We start from the raw sequence: 17,628 nt of genomic DNA, 5'->3' as shown, positions 1-17,628 counted from the left end.
TGTGTTTCATATCAGCTTTGTGGAAGTAAAGACCGAGCAATGAGATGTCTCAAGAATGATTTTGATGAGTCTAGAATCCATAGGGTTGAAGTCTTAGGGCCTTGGAAACTTTTTAGAGACAAAATAAAAGTTTTTGGAAGTTTCTGAACTTTGCACCATGTAATCTGCACCCCCTGTGCAATGCTAAATCTAGGGAGTTGCTACGTGCACCCAGCATTATTGCTGGGGCACCCAGCAAACAGTGAAGTGGCGAAACTGCCCTTCAGCAATTATTCTTCCGGAAGAAAGTTCTTCCGGAAAGTTTCCGGAAATAATTTTTCCGGAAAGTTTCCGGAAGAACCTTCTTCCGGAAGAATAATTTGTGTCTTCCGGAAAAACTCACAGACAACTTCCGGAAGAACGTCATCCGGAATGTTTCCGGAAGAAGCTTCTTCCGGAAGAATTCCAGTGTCTTCCGGAAGAAGCTTCTTCCGGAAGACTTCCGGAAGAAGCTTCTTCCGGAAGTTATTTTTTTTTTTAATGCGTACGTAATGACGATTTTGCCCTTGTGTAAATTTCTTTAAATTAACGTCTTCAGACTGTGTTTTACTGCGCTTTCTTTCTTTCTTCTTCCGTTTGCTTTGTTTCTTCTTCCGTTTGCTTTGTTTCTTCTTCCGTTTGCTGTTGTTTCGGTGGTGGTCCCTTCAGCAGTCTGTTGGTGGTCCAGTGAAGTGAAGTATTTGAAGATTTGGTGGTCCCGTGTTCCGTATTTGAAGTTTTATTAGTGGCTGTTGTTCCTATTTTGTCGGAGGTACGCGTTTATTTCGTTTTCCGGTTAGCTTTTAGAGAAGAAAAACAGTAAAAAATGTATCCGGAAGAAATTTTAGGCACAGAAGGAGGAAGGTCCGGAATGACCACTTCCGGATGAAGGTCTTCCGGAAGTTACGAAGGCCAATTCCGGAAGAAGTGCTTCCGGAAACTATTTCCGGAAGACCTTCTTCCGGAATTGGGCTTCTTAACTTCCGGAAGAAGGTCTTCCGGAATGTTAAATTATTACTAATTTATTAATTTCTGTTTTATAATTTTTTTAATTTCTGTTTTATATATATTTCTGTTAGTTAATAATGAATTATTGGTTTAATTAGGTATAATGATATATATTGTGGATTATAATTTTTTTTGTTTTATAATGGTATATATATTTCTGTTTTATAATTTTTTTTTATTTCTGGTTTATATATGTTGTGGATTATTGATTTAATTAGGTATAATGGTATAATATTAAATGATTTAGGTAACTTAAATGTATAATGGTACAAAAATGTTTTATTAGTTGTTTATTATAGTGATAAGTTTAGTTTAAGTAAATAATGTAGTTATAAATTTAGAATATAGTGATAATTTTAATATAGTCGTGTATGATGCATATGTCCTATTAATATGTTTGTTATTTAAGGTGTAGTAAATTTTTGGATGTGGTTATATGATAATTTGAATGTACTTGTGTATGATGCATATGTCCTTAAGATGGACGAAGATCAATGGAGGTATGACTTTGCGATGTCACACGAAGTTGATATGGATTATGATTATGATAATCAAGAAGAATGTGGAGTGAATGAACGACATGTCGATTGTTCAAATGCTTTTAATACATCTCAGGTAATCATAGATAATTTGAGTCATTGGTTGAATTGATGGTTTGTACGAAAATTAATGTGTTAGGGTTGCGTTGTAGGTATTCACTACTCGAGATGATGTTTTGCAATGGGCTCGAACAGTTGCCCATGAAAATGGATTTGTTGCAGTGATTATGAGATCTGACACAGAGACCGGTAGCAGAGGAAGAAGTTCATTTGTGTTAATTGGGTGTGAAAGGAGTGGTACGTACAAGTGTAGAAATAAAGAATTCGTTAGAAAAGACACCGGGAGTAGGAAATGTGGTTGTCCCTTCAGGCTTCGTGGGAAACCAGTGCGTGGAGGGGAAGGTTGGATGGTGAAGTTGATCTGTGGGATTCATAATCATGAATTGGCGAAGTCCTTAGTTGGACATCCATACGCCGGGCGATTGACTAAGGAAGAAAAGAAAATTATTGCTGATATGACAAAGTCGATGGTGAAACCGAAAAACATCTTGCTAACGTTGAAGGAACACAATGCCGACAGTTACACCACGATAAAGCAAATTTACAATGCAAGAAGTGCATATCGTTCTTCAATAAGAGGAGCTGATACCGAAATGCAGCATCTGATGAAGCTTCTCGAACGTGATCAATACATTCATTGGCATAGATTGAAGGATGAAGTTGTGGTGCGTGATCTGTTTTGGTGTCACCCAGATGCAGTAAAGTTATGCAATGCATGTCATCTGGTGTTTTTTATAGACAGTACCTACAAAACAAACAGGTACAGACTCCCACTACTTGACTTTGTTGGAGTGACACCAACGGCGATGACATTCTCTGCTGGGTTTGCATATCTGGAGGCTGAGCGTGTTAATAATATTGTATGGGCTTTGGAACGATTTCGAGGCCTATTTTTAAGACACGATCGCCTCCCTCTTGTTATTGTCACTGACAGAGACCTAGCACTGATGAATGCAGTGAAAACTGTGTTTCCCGAGTCTACTAATTTGTTGTGCAGGTTTCATATCGATAAGAATGTGAAGGCGAAGTGCAAATCTTTAATCGGGGAAAAAAATGCGTGGGACTATGTAATGGATAACTGGGGTACTTTGGTTGATTGTCCGTCCGAATACGAGTTCCATGAGTCATATCAGAAGTTTCAAGTTGCTTGTTCGCCTTGGCCGATGTTCGTTGACTATGTTAACGACACATGGATTATCCCCCACAAGGAAAAATTTATTACAGCATGGACGAATAAGGTCATGCACCTAGGCAACACAACAACAAACAGGTATTAACAACTGATTTTATTTGTTAGTAACGATTAATATTAAATGGTATTTAATTGTTGTATATTTTCATGTTTGTTGTGTATTTTAAATGTAGGGTTGAATCAGCTCATTGGGCTCTCAAAAGAGTACTACAAAATAGCGTTGGAGACCTATGTAGTGTTTGGGATGCCATGAACAACATGATCACGCTGCAACACGTCGAAATTAAAGCATCCTTTGAAACCAGTACGCATGTGGTTGGCCATGTATATAAAAAAACCTTATACAAGAGGCTTCTTGGGATGGTTTCGAGGGATGCTTTAAATCAGATTGCTTCTGAGATTGACCGTCTACGTTATCTCGGCAACAATCTCTCTTCTTGTGGTTGTGTGATGAGAAGCACGCACGGGCTTCCTTGTGCATGTGAGCTTTCTAGGTATACTGCTAGCAGCATCCCATTGGAGTCAGTCCATCTTTTTTGGAGGAGACTTTGCTTTTCAGACCAAGGGTTATGTGAGACGGAAGTCACCATCAAGGAAGAAATAGAGGTCATATCTAAAAGGTTTGATGAACTTGATGTGGCTGGCAAAGTAAATCTGAAGAGTAAACTTCGAGAAATCGCATACCCTGATCATAACTCTATGTGCCCTCCTCCATCAAAGGTGAACACTAAAGGTGCACCGAAGAAACCGATGAAAAGAAGTCAAACATCCACAAAGCGTGATCCGTCTTACTGGGAGTATGTTGATGCTTTTCATTCTGTTCAAAGCAGCAACTCTCCAGTGAAACGAAGTGCATCATGTTCTCAACCGCGTCAGCCAACAAGGATCATCCCGATGTTGGATCAATTTGCGTCATTCTTTCAAGGTTTCATTCGTGACGTTGTGGATGTGAAAGCGGACGGTAACTGTGGATATCGGTCCATTGGCGCTTTATTAGGTATGGGGGAAGATTCGTGGCCGTTAGTGCGTAATGAATTGCTTAAAGAACTTGGCAGGTGGTCGCATGAGTACATGAACCTCTTCGGTGGCACAGAGAGATTTGAACAATTAAAGTTGTCCCTACTTGTTGATGGATTTTCAAAGGTATGTTTTTAGGTTAATTTTTTTTAATAACAATGTTTAAATTACTTACATGTGTATGTTTGGTTCATTCAGGTTAGTGTGGACAAGTGGATGGATATAACAGACATGGGATATGTGATTGCTTCACGGTATAACGTAATCCTTGTATCGTTGTCCCAACAACAAAGCATGACATTTTTCCCTCTTAGAAGTCAACCACCACCTGACTCTTCTGGCCACCGCATCATATGTGTCGGTCACGTGTTTGGAAATCATTTTGTTCAGGTACATTGAATATAGTTAGTGTAACAATTATGCAATGACTTCGCTTGTTCGTTTGGCACGGTCAGCGCATGATATAATGTTTGTTCATGTACAACAGGTTTATTTGAAAGACCATTGTCCGTTGCCGCCCCCAGCGCTGTTGTGGTCAACCAATTGTTATTCTCAGGCAAAGCAATGGGCAATTCCATATATTAGTAGAATGCAGGAATACACAAGCTTGATGTCATTCAAAACACACTATGTAGACCTAAATGAAGACTAAACATTCATTGTTTATTTATTTGTATTCATTATGCGATATAATTCGTTGTAACCCGTCACTAACCAATTAATATTATCAAACATTTCATCATGGTAAGATAGTACAACAGAAGTTTCATGGTTTACCTGTAAGAAAATTGGCACGTAAATGGAAATGGTTTTTCATCTATTTCGTAGAAAGAGCTCCAACCCATGAGTGACTGAGACTCCATGATTATGCTTCACACAGGAAGATATGTATAACGATGCTGAAGTAGTAGTGAAGAAGGATTGGAGTAAGTCCTTTCCTTGATGAAACAGTAGTAGAACGTGGGAATATGAAAGGAAGTGTTGGCAACATATATGAATATACGATATGATGAGAGTGAATCATTTGTAACTAAAGGTGGCTATTAATTGTTTGGAGAATGTGCGCGCCGCCTTCTATGCGTTTTAATGGTGACGATGAGTATGCTTGTGAGAGTTACAAGATCAATTTAATTACTAGGATTAGGATATATCCAAGGTGGTTGTGCTCAATCTCAGCCATTGGATTAAACAAAATTAACTCCCTTCTTTTTTATTCTCTCGTGCGGTAACCATGCATGCATGGTCAGGAGGAGGTCCAGTCTTATGAAGATTACTGTATTTATCTGAGGTTGATCAATATACTATAGCCATAGAAGATTAATTAGCATGCCTAGTTATCGCTCTTTCCCAATCAAATTTGTAGAAAGTGACTACGAATTGATAATTGATAGGAACATTTCCCGAACTTAATTAATTATCAAGGGGAATAAGAATATTCCAAGTTTGAACTTTAATGAACTCTCTTGCTTCTTTAATGAATAGGTTTTGAAGATTGTGATCGTGGAGCTTCTGTGCATTTGGAAAAAAAAATCCCAAACATGGGTACTTGAACATGGAAAAAGGGTTCATTTCCTATTTTTTTCGATTTTGAGGCTTTGTTTTGACGTGTTAGTTGACGGAACTGGGGAACGGGACTATTTTTTTTGGATTCTTTGACGTCCAAACATGAGAAATGGCCGCCCTCCATTGTCTCAGGGCACAGGCACACCCACGCAAAAAAATCCCAAACATGGGTACTTGAACATGGAAAAAGGGTTCATTTCCTATTTTTTTCGATTTTGAGGCTTTGTTTTGACGTGTTAGTTGACGGAACTGGGGAACGGGACTATTTTTTTTGGATTCTTTGATGTCCAAACATGAGAACTGGGGAACGGGACTATTTCCTGATTTATTAATTATTTTAAAAACTTTTATTTTTTATGTAATTCTTACAAACAAAACTCATGATTCTAGGTTCCCTTTTTTTAAAAATAAATTTAAAACAACCGTAAACTTTGCTTAAGGACCACAAACAATCGGAATAACAAACTATATTATAAAATAATAAACTGTGCAAAACACGCCAACTATATTAAACAAAAACTGTAATAATTACAAATATTCATGTCAACTACAACACAACAATATAAATACAATGATCAATGGTCCGTGCGGCGTCTCTGACGAGCCCTGACCGTCCCATCAGCACTGGGTCCCCCTCTCGCGATCGTCAGGCAGTCCTGCATAATGTCATATAACTCTGTGCCTGCAGTGACTATCCTAAGGTTGAGCACACGCTCCAACCTCTGTGCAATCGCCTCATATCCCTCGTAATCATCCTGTCAAAGTCAGTAAAAACATTTATTATGAAATTCAAAATAAACAACAACTCATAAAACATTAAACGCGCAAATAATCTTACCACATATGGAGGGGGGTCAAATGCCACTGGAACCTGGGGGCTGGGCGGCTGTATGTAGTCCTCAGGGTCTGCAGCTGGTGCATCCCTCTGCTGGTCAGCTGCCTGGGTCGGTGTCATGAAAGGGTGAGATATGCGAAAAAACCACTCAATGTAATCCGCAGATACCTGCCCAGGCACTAAACAAGGCTGACCCGCAGGTAGTAAGTGATCCGCAAACTCCATCCACCTGTCATCTATCTGCTCCTGTGACAATCGTGCACTAACAGGCGGCGGAGGGATGCTCTGGATGTAACCGAACTGGCGTACCACCCTCTCCGGTCGAACTGCGACGATCATAGGACCCCATCTGAGCTGACCCTGGAACGATGAAATCTCCTGAAACGCCCTAACACCCCGATGCTCCGTGTACGGCAACCAGGACACATCTGTGACGGTCAAACCATCACAACGTGCCCTGTAGGGTGCTCCTGTGATGCCCTTCATGTGCGCCTTCGACGTCAACCACCGGGAAGCACGTGGGGACGTCTCCTGGTATGTGTCGTCAGTCACGCACTGATGCACACTAGGGAAGTGCTCATAGATCCAGCACTACACAATAATTGAGGTTAACATAACATAAAAACATGTTTAAATCATAATCGAACCTAACATATTAATAAACACAAAATTTACCTGAAATAGCGTCAAGTACCCCGCAAGCTGTCTGGTGGTGGTCCTACAAGCCTCATCTAACTGGTCGTACATATGAACCAGCGCGGCAACCCCCCAAGCGTAACCACCACTATGAGCGAGGTCCCGGAAAGCGTCAAGATGGACCACATGCACGTATGTTGCACTCTTATTAGCAAAAAGAGTGCAACCGACAAGGTGCAGCAAATAAGCGCGAGCTGCGACAATCCACCGCCGGGCCTGACATCTGGTCTCATAAATGTCACGAACCCATCCTAATCGTACATATGCTCCACGTGTGAGCGCTGTCTCGGCTCTGGCCTCCTCCGCAGACACTTCCAGCAACTCCGTGAGCAAGAATCTGGCCTCCTCCGTAGAAAGAGCGTGGAAACTGTGCAAGGCGCCAGTGATGGGCAAATGTAGAATGGACGACACATCATCCAATGTGATCGTCAGCTCTCCTACTGGAAGGTGGAAGGTGCTAGTCTCACTGTGCCACCTCTCCACAAATGCGGATATAAGTCCAGGATCGCCAGTAATAACTGAACAATCTATCAGTGGACTTAATCCTGTGGCAGCCACCAGGCCTTCAATCTCAGGCACTGGCCTCCCAATCAGTGTCAGCTTCCTCCCATGTGACACTAACTTCAAATCAGGACGTTCCTGATTTGAAGTACAAATTATACAATTATTAAAAAAAAATTAATCATAAACAAATAAATAAACAATGACAAATAATTAACAAATTAAAATACCTGTCCACTCCACACGGCATGTGCAACATGCTCGGCAAATGATGTGAGCACTGACGGGTCACGTGGACCACCAGGGAATCCCTCTGCAGCATCATCACCATCTGACCCCTCACCACTATCAGCACCCTGTGCGTCCGCACGCATCTCAGGTGCCTCCGTAGGCTGCTCAGGGACATCATCAGTCATGTCAGCGACGTCCTCAGCCATATCACGTCCCTCCGTAGTCATCTGATGAACGCGTAGCCTACGGGCTGAGGCAGTAGGCCTACGCCTCTCGGGAACATCGCCAGCATCCTCGCCAGCAGCTCTATCTCTGCCTACAAATCTACCTATGGCACGACCTAAACCTCGTGTTCTGGCCATGATCTGTAAATCATGTCGAACACGTTTTTTTTCCGGTCAAAATATACACAATTTTCTTTATAAAAAATCAACTTTATTTATAAACAAATAAGACTAACTTAAATCAAATCATTTTCACACATACACGACCTAATTTTAAAAAAAAAAATTAAACAACTTCATTTATATAAAAAAAACAACTAATGTAAAATAAAATTATTAATAAACATGCACAACTTAATTTTTTTTTTAAAAAAATAAACAACTTCATTTATATAAAAAAAAAACAACTAATGTAAAATAAAATTATTAATAAACATGCACAACTTAATTTTTTTAAAAAAAAATTAAACAACTTCATTTATAAAAAAAAAAAAAAACACAACTAATATAAAAATAATTCATTACTAAACATCCACAACTTAATTTTTTAAAAAAATTAAACAACTAATGTAAAAAAAAAATTATTTAGTAAACATCCACAATTTTTTTAGTAAATAAAATACTTCATTTATAATAAAATAAACTAATTAATTATAAAAAATTAGTATTTTTATAAAACTTCCAAAACACACAACTTTAATTATAAAAATAGACAACTTCATTTTTAAAGAAAAAACACTAATTTAAAAAAAAACAATAAACAAAAACAAACACAACTACTTTTATAAAAAAAAATTAATTTACAAATTAATATTTAGTAAAAATACACAATTTAAATTATAAAAAAAATATGACATCAAAAACCCAAACTTCATTGTTCATAAAATCTAAAAAACAAAATAACCAAAATAAATAAAATAATTCATTTAAAAAAAACAAAACAATTTCTGTTTAAAAAAAATTTTAAAAAAAAAACACAAAAAAAAACAAAAAAACCACTTCCGGAAGAAGTGGTTCTTCCGGAAACACTCCGGAAGAAGGGTTCTTCCGTAAAGGTCTTCCGGAAGTTTGAAACTTCTTCCGGAAGTGCGAGTCTTCCGGAATTCTTCCGGATGAACCACTTCTTCCGGAAAGTTCCCGGAAGACGTTTTCCGGAAGTCTTCCGGAAGAAGTGTTCTTCCGGAAGACGTTTGGTTACTTCCGGAAGAACACTTCTTCCGGAAACTTTCCGGAAAACGTTCTTCCGGAACTTCCGGAAGAACCCCTAAGGGGTCTTCCGGAAGACTCCTCCGTCAGCGATTTCCGCCATTTTTTCCGGCGTCCTCTCGTCTTCTCCCCTCTCGTCTTCTACCCTAGGTTTCGTCTTCTACCCTAAGGTTCCACTAACCTAACGTTACACTAACCTACCCTAATGTAGTGCATAACAAAACCAAAGCTAAGAAGAAGGCCACCTACCTCGAAGCAAATGGGTCCAAGGGCTGTCGGAGAAGCTCGCGGAGAAGAAGCTTGTCGGGGAAGAGAGAAGAGAAGAAGCTTTTTGCGGAAGAGCCACAGTGAGAAAAAGAGAGAATGCTTCCGGGAAGAAAAGAAATGCTTTTTATATTTTTAACTGAAGGGCAAAATTGACCTTTCATTGAATTGCTGGGTGCACCAGCAATATTGCTGGGTGCACCTAGCATATCCCCTAAATCTAATGTTGCGAAAGTCGCACACTGCAACAAAAACGAACCCTGTGCGACGGACCTGTGAGAATTGAAAGTTATTTTTTTGTTTTGTTTTGTTTTTTTGGGGGTTGTAGCAACTATTGACCCATAGCTTTAAATAGGAAATTTCTAGCCTAGTTTAGGTGTACAAAACACTGAACCTTTGGAGAAAAGAGACCTCGAGAGTTGCTTGATGACTTTGGATGCAAAAAGATTTGTTTCTCGCTTATTTCTCTATCAAATATTTCTTTCTTTATGGCTAGTAGCTAATTCTTCTCTTTCAATGGGATTTAGCGCATACTTTCATGTAATTGTTACTTCTTTTTATTCAATAAAATACTATTATTGTTCTTCTTTTATGCCTATTATTTCTTTTGGCTTCATGATCATCCTATTACATAATTTTATAATTTTAATTGTAATTGATTTTTTTTTTTGAATTACAAACTAAAAAAACAACCAATCATTTTTATGTTTGGGTATAAGATAAAGATGATTAACCATCGTTAAAATCATTTTCCTTAATACGAGTGCCTTAATTACACTCATTCAAGTAATTAACTACTCAGGAAGGGTAAAGAAATAATACACAATCAAGCTAGAGAGAAATGCAGTAGATAAAATTTCGAAAGATGACGGTAAAAGACCAGCAGAGGAATCGGGTGTTGGAATTTTAAGGGGATCCTTATAAAATACAAATAACCACTAGGAACACATGACATTAGATTATCAAAAAGAGTTTTAGGAATACTTGGATCCATAATAATTGATCAAACAAACGCAGCGAAATTTGAATCCATAGGTAATTAGTGGTTTTCATGGTTTTTTCTCAACCCGAAACCTCTTTATTCTTCAATAGGACTTTCGTAACTTTTCAGATGAGGAGAAAAAAAACTGTGTGACGTCTCGGTATATTGATGACCATAGTCTTTTTATAGCGTATTAACGTTCTTATTATCCCCTAATGAACCAACACCGGTGTCTGTTTGATTTAAAGTCCATATCATCTGATTTAATTGTCTAACAAGCTTACTTAATTTGATTACTTAAAATAAAACTCACTAATAATAAATAACTAATATAATTATTTTATAGTATTAAACAACATTACTGAAATAGAAAAATCTAACATCAGGGTGAGACTCAACATTGACACTAAACTTTTGACCACTTTCACAATGATTGACAACTAAGCAGAAGAAGTAGTAGGGCCCAGTTGGAGGGACAATAGGATGTGTATATGTCGCGGTTCCATTTATTATGAATGGGTTCGTGAGAGCATTAGACCAACCGGAATTGCAACTCTCGTAATCAATAGCCTTTGTCGTAATTTTTATCGAATGATCATTGAATTATATTTATTTTGTAAATGAAATAAAAAAAGTAACTGAATGATATTTAATATTTTTTTTAATATTTGTTTTATTTTAAATACTTAATTGATCCATGTCATAGAGATTCGACAAAGTTTAACGTTGACTGTCGAAAGCCTAACACAACCCTCTCCTTTTATCCGGGCTTGGGACCGGCTAAGAATAACAAAGCTACCCTAGGCAGGATAAAATTAGAAACGAAGTTATTAGAGAGAGGGTTGGAGTAGCGCCTATTGTAGAGAAGATGGTGGAAAATAGACTTAGGTGATTTGGGCATGTAGAGAGAAGACCGGTAGACTTTGTAGTGAGGAGAGTAGACCAGATGGAGAGAAGACAAACAATTCGAGGCAGAGGAAGACCCAAAAAAACTATAAGAGAGGTTATAAAAAAGGATCTCGAAATTAATGGTTTGGATAGAAGTATGGTACTTGATAGAACATTATGGCGGAAGTTGATCCATGTAGCCGACCCCACCTAGTGGGATAAGGCGTTGTTGTTGTTGTTTTATTTTAAATACTTAAATTTTAAATCTTAAAAAATATATAAAATATTAAATAAAACTAATAATAAGTAAAATTAAAATGATTTATTTTATAATTAAATAAATAAAATTATTTATAATTAAAAAAAATTAAAAACAAAAAACAAAATAAAATACAAGTACGTTAAAAAAATTACGACTTCAGAATGATAAACTATAAATAAATAAAAAAAACTTACAATTTTAAAGTAAAAAAATATTAGCAATTTTAAATAATAATAATAATAAATGCGACTTGTAACAGTCATAACACCTGTTACTTTTCCTTTTCTTTTTGTTTTGAAAATAACTCTCATATAAAAAAAATCGAAAAACAAAAATACACCTATTCGGTAAAGCTCCCCATCATTGCAAGCAACCGTCACTGTAAGCCACCATCATCTTCCCTTCTGCAACTGAATATTTGAGGATGAACTCGTGCAAGATGGAAAGCGAGGCTAGGGTTCATGGAGGGTGCGCCTATGATCTCGAAGTTGCAGAGATGGAGAGTGACGTTGGGGTTCAAAGGAGTGAGCGAGATGATGACTGATGTTAGGGTTTTCAGTCTTCAAAGTGAGGCTTAGTGTTCGGGCGAGTTCAGTTTCATACGGATGCAATTCCAACTACCCGAATCAATGAGTCAATAGAACCCTTCATTCAAGTGATTCTCTATAACCTTCAAACTGAGCAGCTAGTGTTGTAGAACTCTTTTCCGTTCAAACCTTAGGATGCAGAGGCATGCGCAATTGAATTTTTTATGCCTGTTGAAGGACTATTCAGAATTCCTAACAATTAGTGATGCTTTTCTATACTAGTGTTAGAAAGAGTGCCTTGCACAAGTTGATTAAGGTGTATCAAGATTACTGCAAGACATGTTATGAAGGCAGCATGACAATTAGCGATCACTTTGAAGCCATGTTACCAAGGCAGCATAACAATTATTGCTCTAGAGTGTGTTTGTTTTTAACCATTTCCATTCTCCAATGCATGTTCAACATCACTTCTCTCACCGTGGATTGGTGTTGAAGGTGATCCACAGAGATGCAAACACACCCTAAATCTCAACTCCTTGTTCAAAAGAAATCAAATGACAACATGTGTCTATAATTTGAAGTTCATATGGATTTTAAAAGGGCTTTTTTTGTGTGTGACGGTTTACAAGGGTAGTTTTGATTTTGAGAAAGACAAATAATGAGACAAGCAGAATACATAGGAAATGAAAAGATCTTCAAATTTATCATCGAACACAAGCCCGGTTTATATTTACAGGACAGCACATAGCAACTTCCTAGTCATGGAGGACTACATCCAGGAAACAAAACCACTCTCAAAAAGTATGAAAAAGGTTGCAATTTTACATTAGATACATGCCTAAACAAATCAAAACATTTTTTTGATTAAAGGACAAATCTCTATCGATCGATGTTTACACGCTTTCATCATATTATGCTGTGAAGGTTGTAGTTGTGGCAAATGACGAGGTAGTATCATGGTTGTCTGAAGAAAAGGTTGTATACATAGATGAATTCTTCATATCAATACTACTTTCTTCGTTCCCTCTAACTTTGAGGTCCAGTAAATCAGAAATTAAGGCAGGTTTTGTTATCTTACTGTCATCAACATCCATTTTTCCAGTGAGCATCTTGACCACAGAAGACATGGATGGCCGGTGCTTTGGGGATTCTTGAGTGCAAAGAAGGCCAATCTTCAGAAACTTACAAGCCTGCTCAGCATCGAATTCCCCATTTAGTGACATATCCACCAGTCCAACCAATTCCTTTCGCTCATAAAGGTCCCATGTCTGCAAAAACATAAGCTAATTAAGAGATGGTCCAGAAATCTCATATTATAATGCTCTAGAATATGATCACACTTATGCAATGAAATGACAAAGCCTAGAAAAAAAATGTGAAGTTAGCAATTTCAGATTATGACAAGAAAGACTTTTTTCTTGAGAGAGGGAGAACAGATATTCTGATAAAAACTGGATCAAAACACACTCAGACATGGTAAAATCTACTGTATTATTCTTCTGCAGATACTGATATCAGTCTGAAATCAGTACCTATGTGGAGGCTTTACAACCATATTCAAAGAACTGAAACAGAAAAAAGATAGCACAGTATTTGAGAGACCCTTCGCTCTCCCTCACTCTAAACTATTTTTTTACTTACCCCTCTATCTTCTCCTCTCTCCTTTCTATATCTATGCAGGTCAAATTTTCCCAACCAGTTCCCCTTGATTGCTTGTCTTGCAATCTATTATATCAACATGCTCTCCCTAAGCCCTGGATTCTCTGCCCTCCTACCTAATATGCACCTTAGTAATAGGTGGCTTCCTAATATATTCCTATAAGAATCACCAATGTATTTGCCTAGCACAATTCTGATATCATTTTAATTTATACTTTATGTTTATGGAACAAAATAAATTACTAATGGTTTGGTTTGCATATCCTTTCACATATGAATATGATTCTGTATTTTGCTAGCAGTTCAAACCAAATAGGGAGTTCAAGTTTTACATGTAGACGAGCACACGGTCCAATAAACATTTGTGACTTCAGGCAAGTAATTACTAAATGAACATGGTGAATTCATGTTTAGTTAGAATAAATGATTGAATAAGAAAAACTGGCTGCAAGAATTGATGCTAGTAAAAGATATGCCAATACGATGGGGAATATGAGACATGCATACCCTCTCTAGAAGAAACTGTTCTTCTATTGGTAGTCGTGAGTTTGTGTTACATCTTCCACTGATTATTTCCCCAAGGAGGACGCCAAAGCTGTAAATGTCTGCTTTCCTTGTTAGCTTCCCTCCTATCGCATACTCTGGTGCCAAATAACCTCTAAAAAAACCATGCATTGATGCATCAGCAAATTTCTGATACAAAATAGGTGATTAAAATGTTACATGCTTATGGAAACAGAAAAAGAGAAGCATTCCTCTCTCCCAAGGAGGGAAAAATATAGAGTAAATAGTCATATATGATAATATAATAATATCTCGAACCAAATATGAAGTTTTCATCAACACTAATTAATAGTTTAGTAGCACTGTCAAAGATCTCAGGGATTTTGTTTAAACAGATAAATTCGGAACCAATCAGATTATGTGTACAGTGCGGTTTTTGAACAAAATATTTGTGCACAGGACTGGCTCAATCTTGTTTCACCACTAAAACAGTATAGTATACGAGATGTGATCAATGTTTGTCAACTTCATTCTAATTTTCCTATAGAATAGAATCTAATTCTGACCAATCAGAACATACTCCAGAAGTCTTAACATCGATGTGCAAGACAAAGATCTTGAATATGAAACTTGGAAATTGAGGGGGAGAGTTCAAGTCTTCAAAATTTGGAATTGTGAAGTTTGCTTTACCGTTTCAAGGGGAAAAGCAAAAATAAAAAATAAAAAAAATCCAACTTTTTCAGTGATTGTAATTTACAATACTTACATTGTTCCTGCTACACGTGTGCTGACATGAGTCATGTTTGCTGGAATAAGCTTTGCAAGACCAAAATCTGAAATCTTGGGTGTAAGATCTTTGTCAAGGAGGATATTGCTTGCTTTTATATCCCTATGAACAATATGAGGCCTCACTTCTTCATGAAGATAGGCAAGCCCACGTGCAACCCCAATGCATATTTTACATCGTGTTCGCCAATCAAAGTAGAGACTACTGTGACCTCCACCTAAAAATAAAGAGAAAAAAAAATGATCGAAAAAAAGTGAGACCACTTTCAATGTTTCACGCTAAGCATCAAACAGATAAAACAGACAGTTACCCAAACCCAAAAACAACAACGAAGAAGCAGCATTTACCTAGAAGAGTTTGTGATAGGCTGTTGTTCTCAAGGTAATTGTAGACTAATATTCTGTTATTTTTTTCCACACAGCAACCATATAGCTTGACCAAATTTTCATGCTGTATCTCAGAGATCACATTAATCTCAGTCAAGAACTCCTTCACCCCTTGTCTTGATTCAGCTGAAAGAACTTTTATTGCAGCAACTTTTCCATCTTTAAGCCGTCCCTGATCATCCACCATAATAAGTTAAGGTTTCATTATCAATTTTGTCATCCATAAGAAGGAGGAGGAGGAAAAGACAATGATCAGATCAATTGCTTGTGATGATGCATGCTGCGTGGTCTAGTTTACCTTGTAGACAGAACCAAAACCACCCTCTCCAATTTTATTGGCTGGACTAAAATCTTCAGTGGCATTTCTTAGCTCTTTGTAGGAGTAGAGTTTAACATTATGAATGCCTGAAATATTTATTCAAAATAAATCCAATTAAAATCTAACATTCAATTCAGAACCTGATATCCAATTAAATCTAGCATTGTAAGTAAACTATTATCAATGTATTATATAAAAGATATCTCAATTCAAGAACACAATCACATCCCTAGAAAATTAATCAAATTTAAGAAACTGTACAATTGCCATCTTGGCATAACCTACTTTAATTGGTATAGCATGTAATTAAGTTACCTTCATCAATTTCTGGTTCGTGTCTCGCAGAAGAAGACGACGACTTACTGAATAATAAAGGAAAACAAGTCATAACTGAATGAAGTACAAGCTGCTTCAAATGTCAACTGGTATCAATTGCTTCCAATGAAATCACTTTCAAGGTCACCTGGTTGAACGATAAAAAAGTGTTAACATTTTGATGAATAATAAAGTGGAAAGTACATACAATTAATTGAACATGATAAAAGATAATGCAAAATCTCAGGCCTTGCAAGAGCATAACAAAGTACATTTATAGTTTTCCATAGCAGGTCTGAAATACATAACTGATAGCTCAGATGATGGAATTGACCAAAAGCAGAAACGCTCTCACTCAATTATCAACTCAAATCATGTCTTTCCTCCTCTCCTCAATCCTTTAATAACATTCCACTTTTTTATCCATATGAATTATAAATGCATATCAACCTCTGAATTCAGAATTTTCACAAATATTGTTGCTCAACACTTAACAGTTCATTATTTCAAATGAAAACCATGATTTTGACAGTATTCCATAACTTCTCATGCTCTAACCTCTAAGTGCTATCCTTTGCATCTCAAGCTACACTTAGGGGTCAAATGTTAATATCTTCACACAAATTCAATTTTGTGCAGCTTTTTCATAGCTCAAAGAAGATCAATAATGAAAAAAAAAATGAACTAAACTCACCAGTGACTGAAACATGAAGACACCAAAGCTCAAACCAAATAAACAAAATAACTTTTTTTTTTTAAAAAAAAAAGTTTAGAACTACCACATCCCCACAAACCAAAAAGGTAGAAAGATTGCAACTTTTCCCAAGGACAAAGGAGAAACAAAACATACCACAAACCCGAGATCAAAGGGTACCCAAAAAAACAATCAGAAAAAAAAAGAAAGAAAGACAGGGAACATGAATGAAACAAACCTCAGAAGGTGGTGGAGGAAAAACAAATGAAGAAACAAAACAAAGATTTTTTTTGTTTTTTTGTAGAAGTAGTGGCAGAGAAGACTCAATTGAGAAAGCGTGGAGATACGGTTGAGTTGTGCGATTGTGTTGGTTTTATTATCAGTGAAGATGATGAAACCATGAACCGACGCGTACGTACTCGTTTTGAATCTTCCACTCTTTCTTTTTCGTACACGACCAAGCCCGAGACTGCTTCAACTATTCGGTGTTTCATCGTACACCTATAATTAACCAAGATGTTTCTCTTTCACACTACCAAATGGCTCCTTTTCACACTATTAATTAAGCATAAATTGTGCAATCAAGTAAATATGACGCATATAAGATTATGTTTATAATCTTTAATTTGACAGGTACATATGTTCGTAGTACATTGTACGTAGGTCTATTTTTATTGGAAAGGAAAATATGTAAGCCGTTTTAAGGTATATGTACCTTTTACGATTTTCAGAAAGTACAAATATGCTACTAATTTACTATGGATTAAAGTATGTAAATATAAGTTTGAATTTAGATATGGATTAAAGAATGTAAATATAAGTAAAGAAAACATAGTATTCATTCACAATTACATATCTTGATTAAATATTTTGAAGGAGAGATAATTAAATCTGAATTATATTATCATATAGAGAAGATTAAGATTTAATGTTAAAGAGTCACATGACTTT

General features: G+C 36.9%; 1 protein-coding gene and 1 long non-coding RNA gene across 2 annotated transcripts; one reads left to right on the top strand and one right to left on the bottom strand.

Moving 5' to 3' along the window:
* The first annotated feature begins 4,161 nt into the window (after positions 1 to 4,161).
* LOC121175309 (uncharacterized) lies at positions 4,162 to 4,421 on the top strand. Its single transcript, XR_005892596.1, has 2 exons — positions 4,162 to 4,224; positions 4,322 to 4,421. It is a non-coding gene; the product is annotated as an uncharacterized lncRNA (long non-coding RNA).
* An 8,265-nt stretch (positions 4,422 to 12,686) lies between these two features.
* On the bottom strand, positions 12,687 to 17,349 carry LOC100816707 (cold-responsive protein kinase 1). The gene is made up of 7 exons (XM_014779054.3): positions 16,916 to 17,349; positions 15,984 to 16,131; positions 15,648 to 15,754; positions 15,311 to 15,521; positions 14,943 to 15,180; positions 14,180 to 14,330; positions 12,687 to 13,281 (listed from the first exon to the last, which is right to left on the bottom strand). Exons 2-7 carry the CDS (start codon positions 16,054 to 16,056, stop codon positions 12,925 to 12,927), a joined length of 1,137 nt encoding a protein of 378 aa, XP_014634540.1. The 5' UTR covers positions 16,057 to 16,131; positions 16,916 to 17,349; the 3' UTR covers positions 12,687 to 12,924.
* Between the last annotated feature and the right edge of the window lie 279 nt (positions 17,350 to 17,628).

This window comes from Glycine max, chromosome 8 (assembly GCF_000004515.6).
Source record: "Glycine max cultivar Williams 82 chromosome 8, Glycine_max_v4.0, whole genome shotgun sequence".
Lineage (NCBI taxonomy): Eukaryota > Viridiplantae > Streptophyta > Magnoliopsida > Fabales > Fabaceae > Glycine > Glycine max.
Note: the sequence above shows the minus strand (reverse complement) of the source record. Positions and strands in the feature narration are given on the sequence as shown.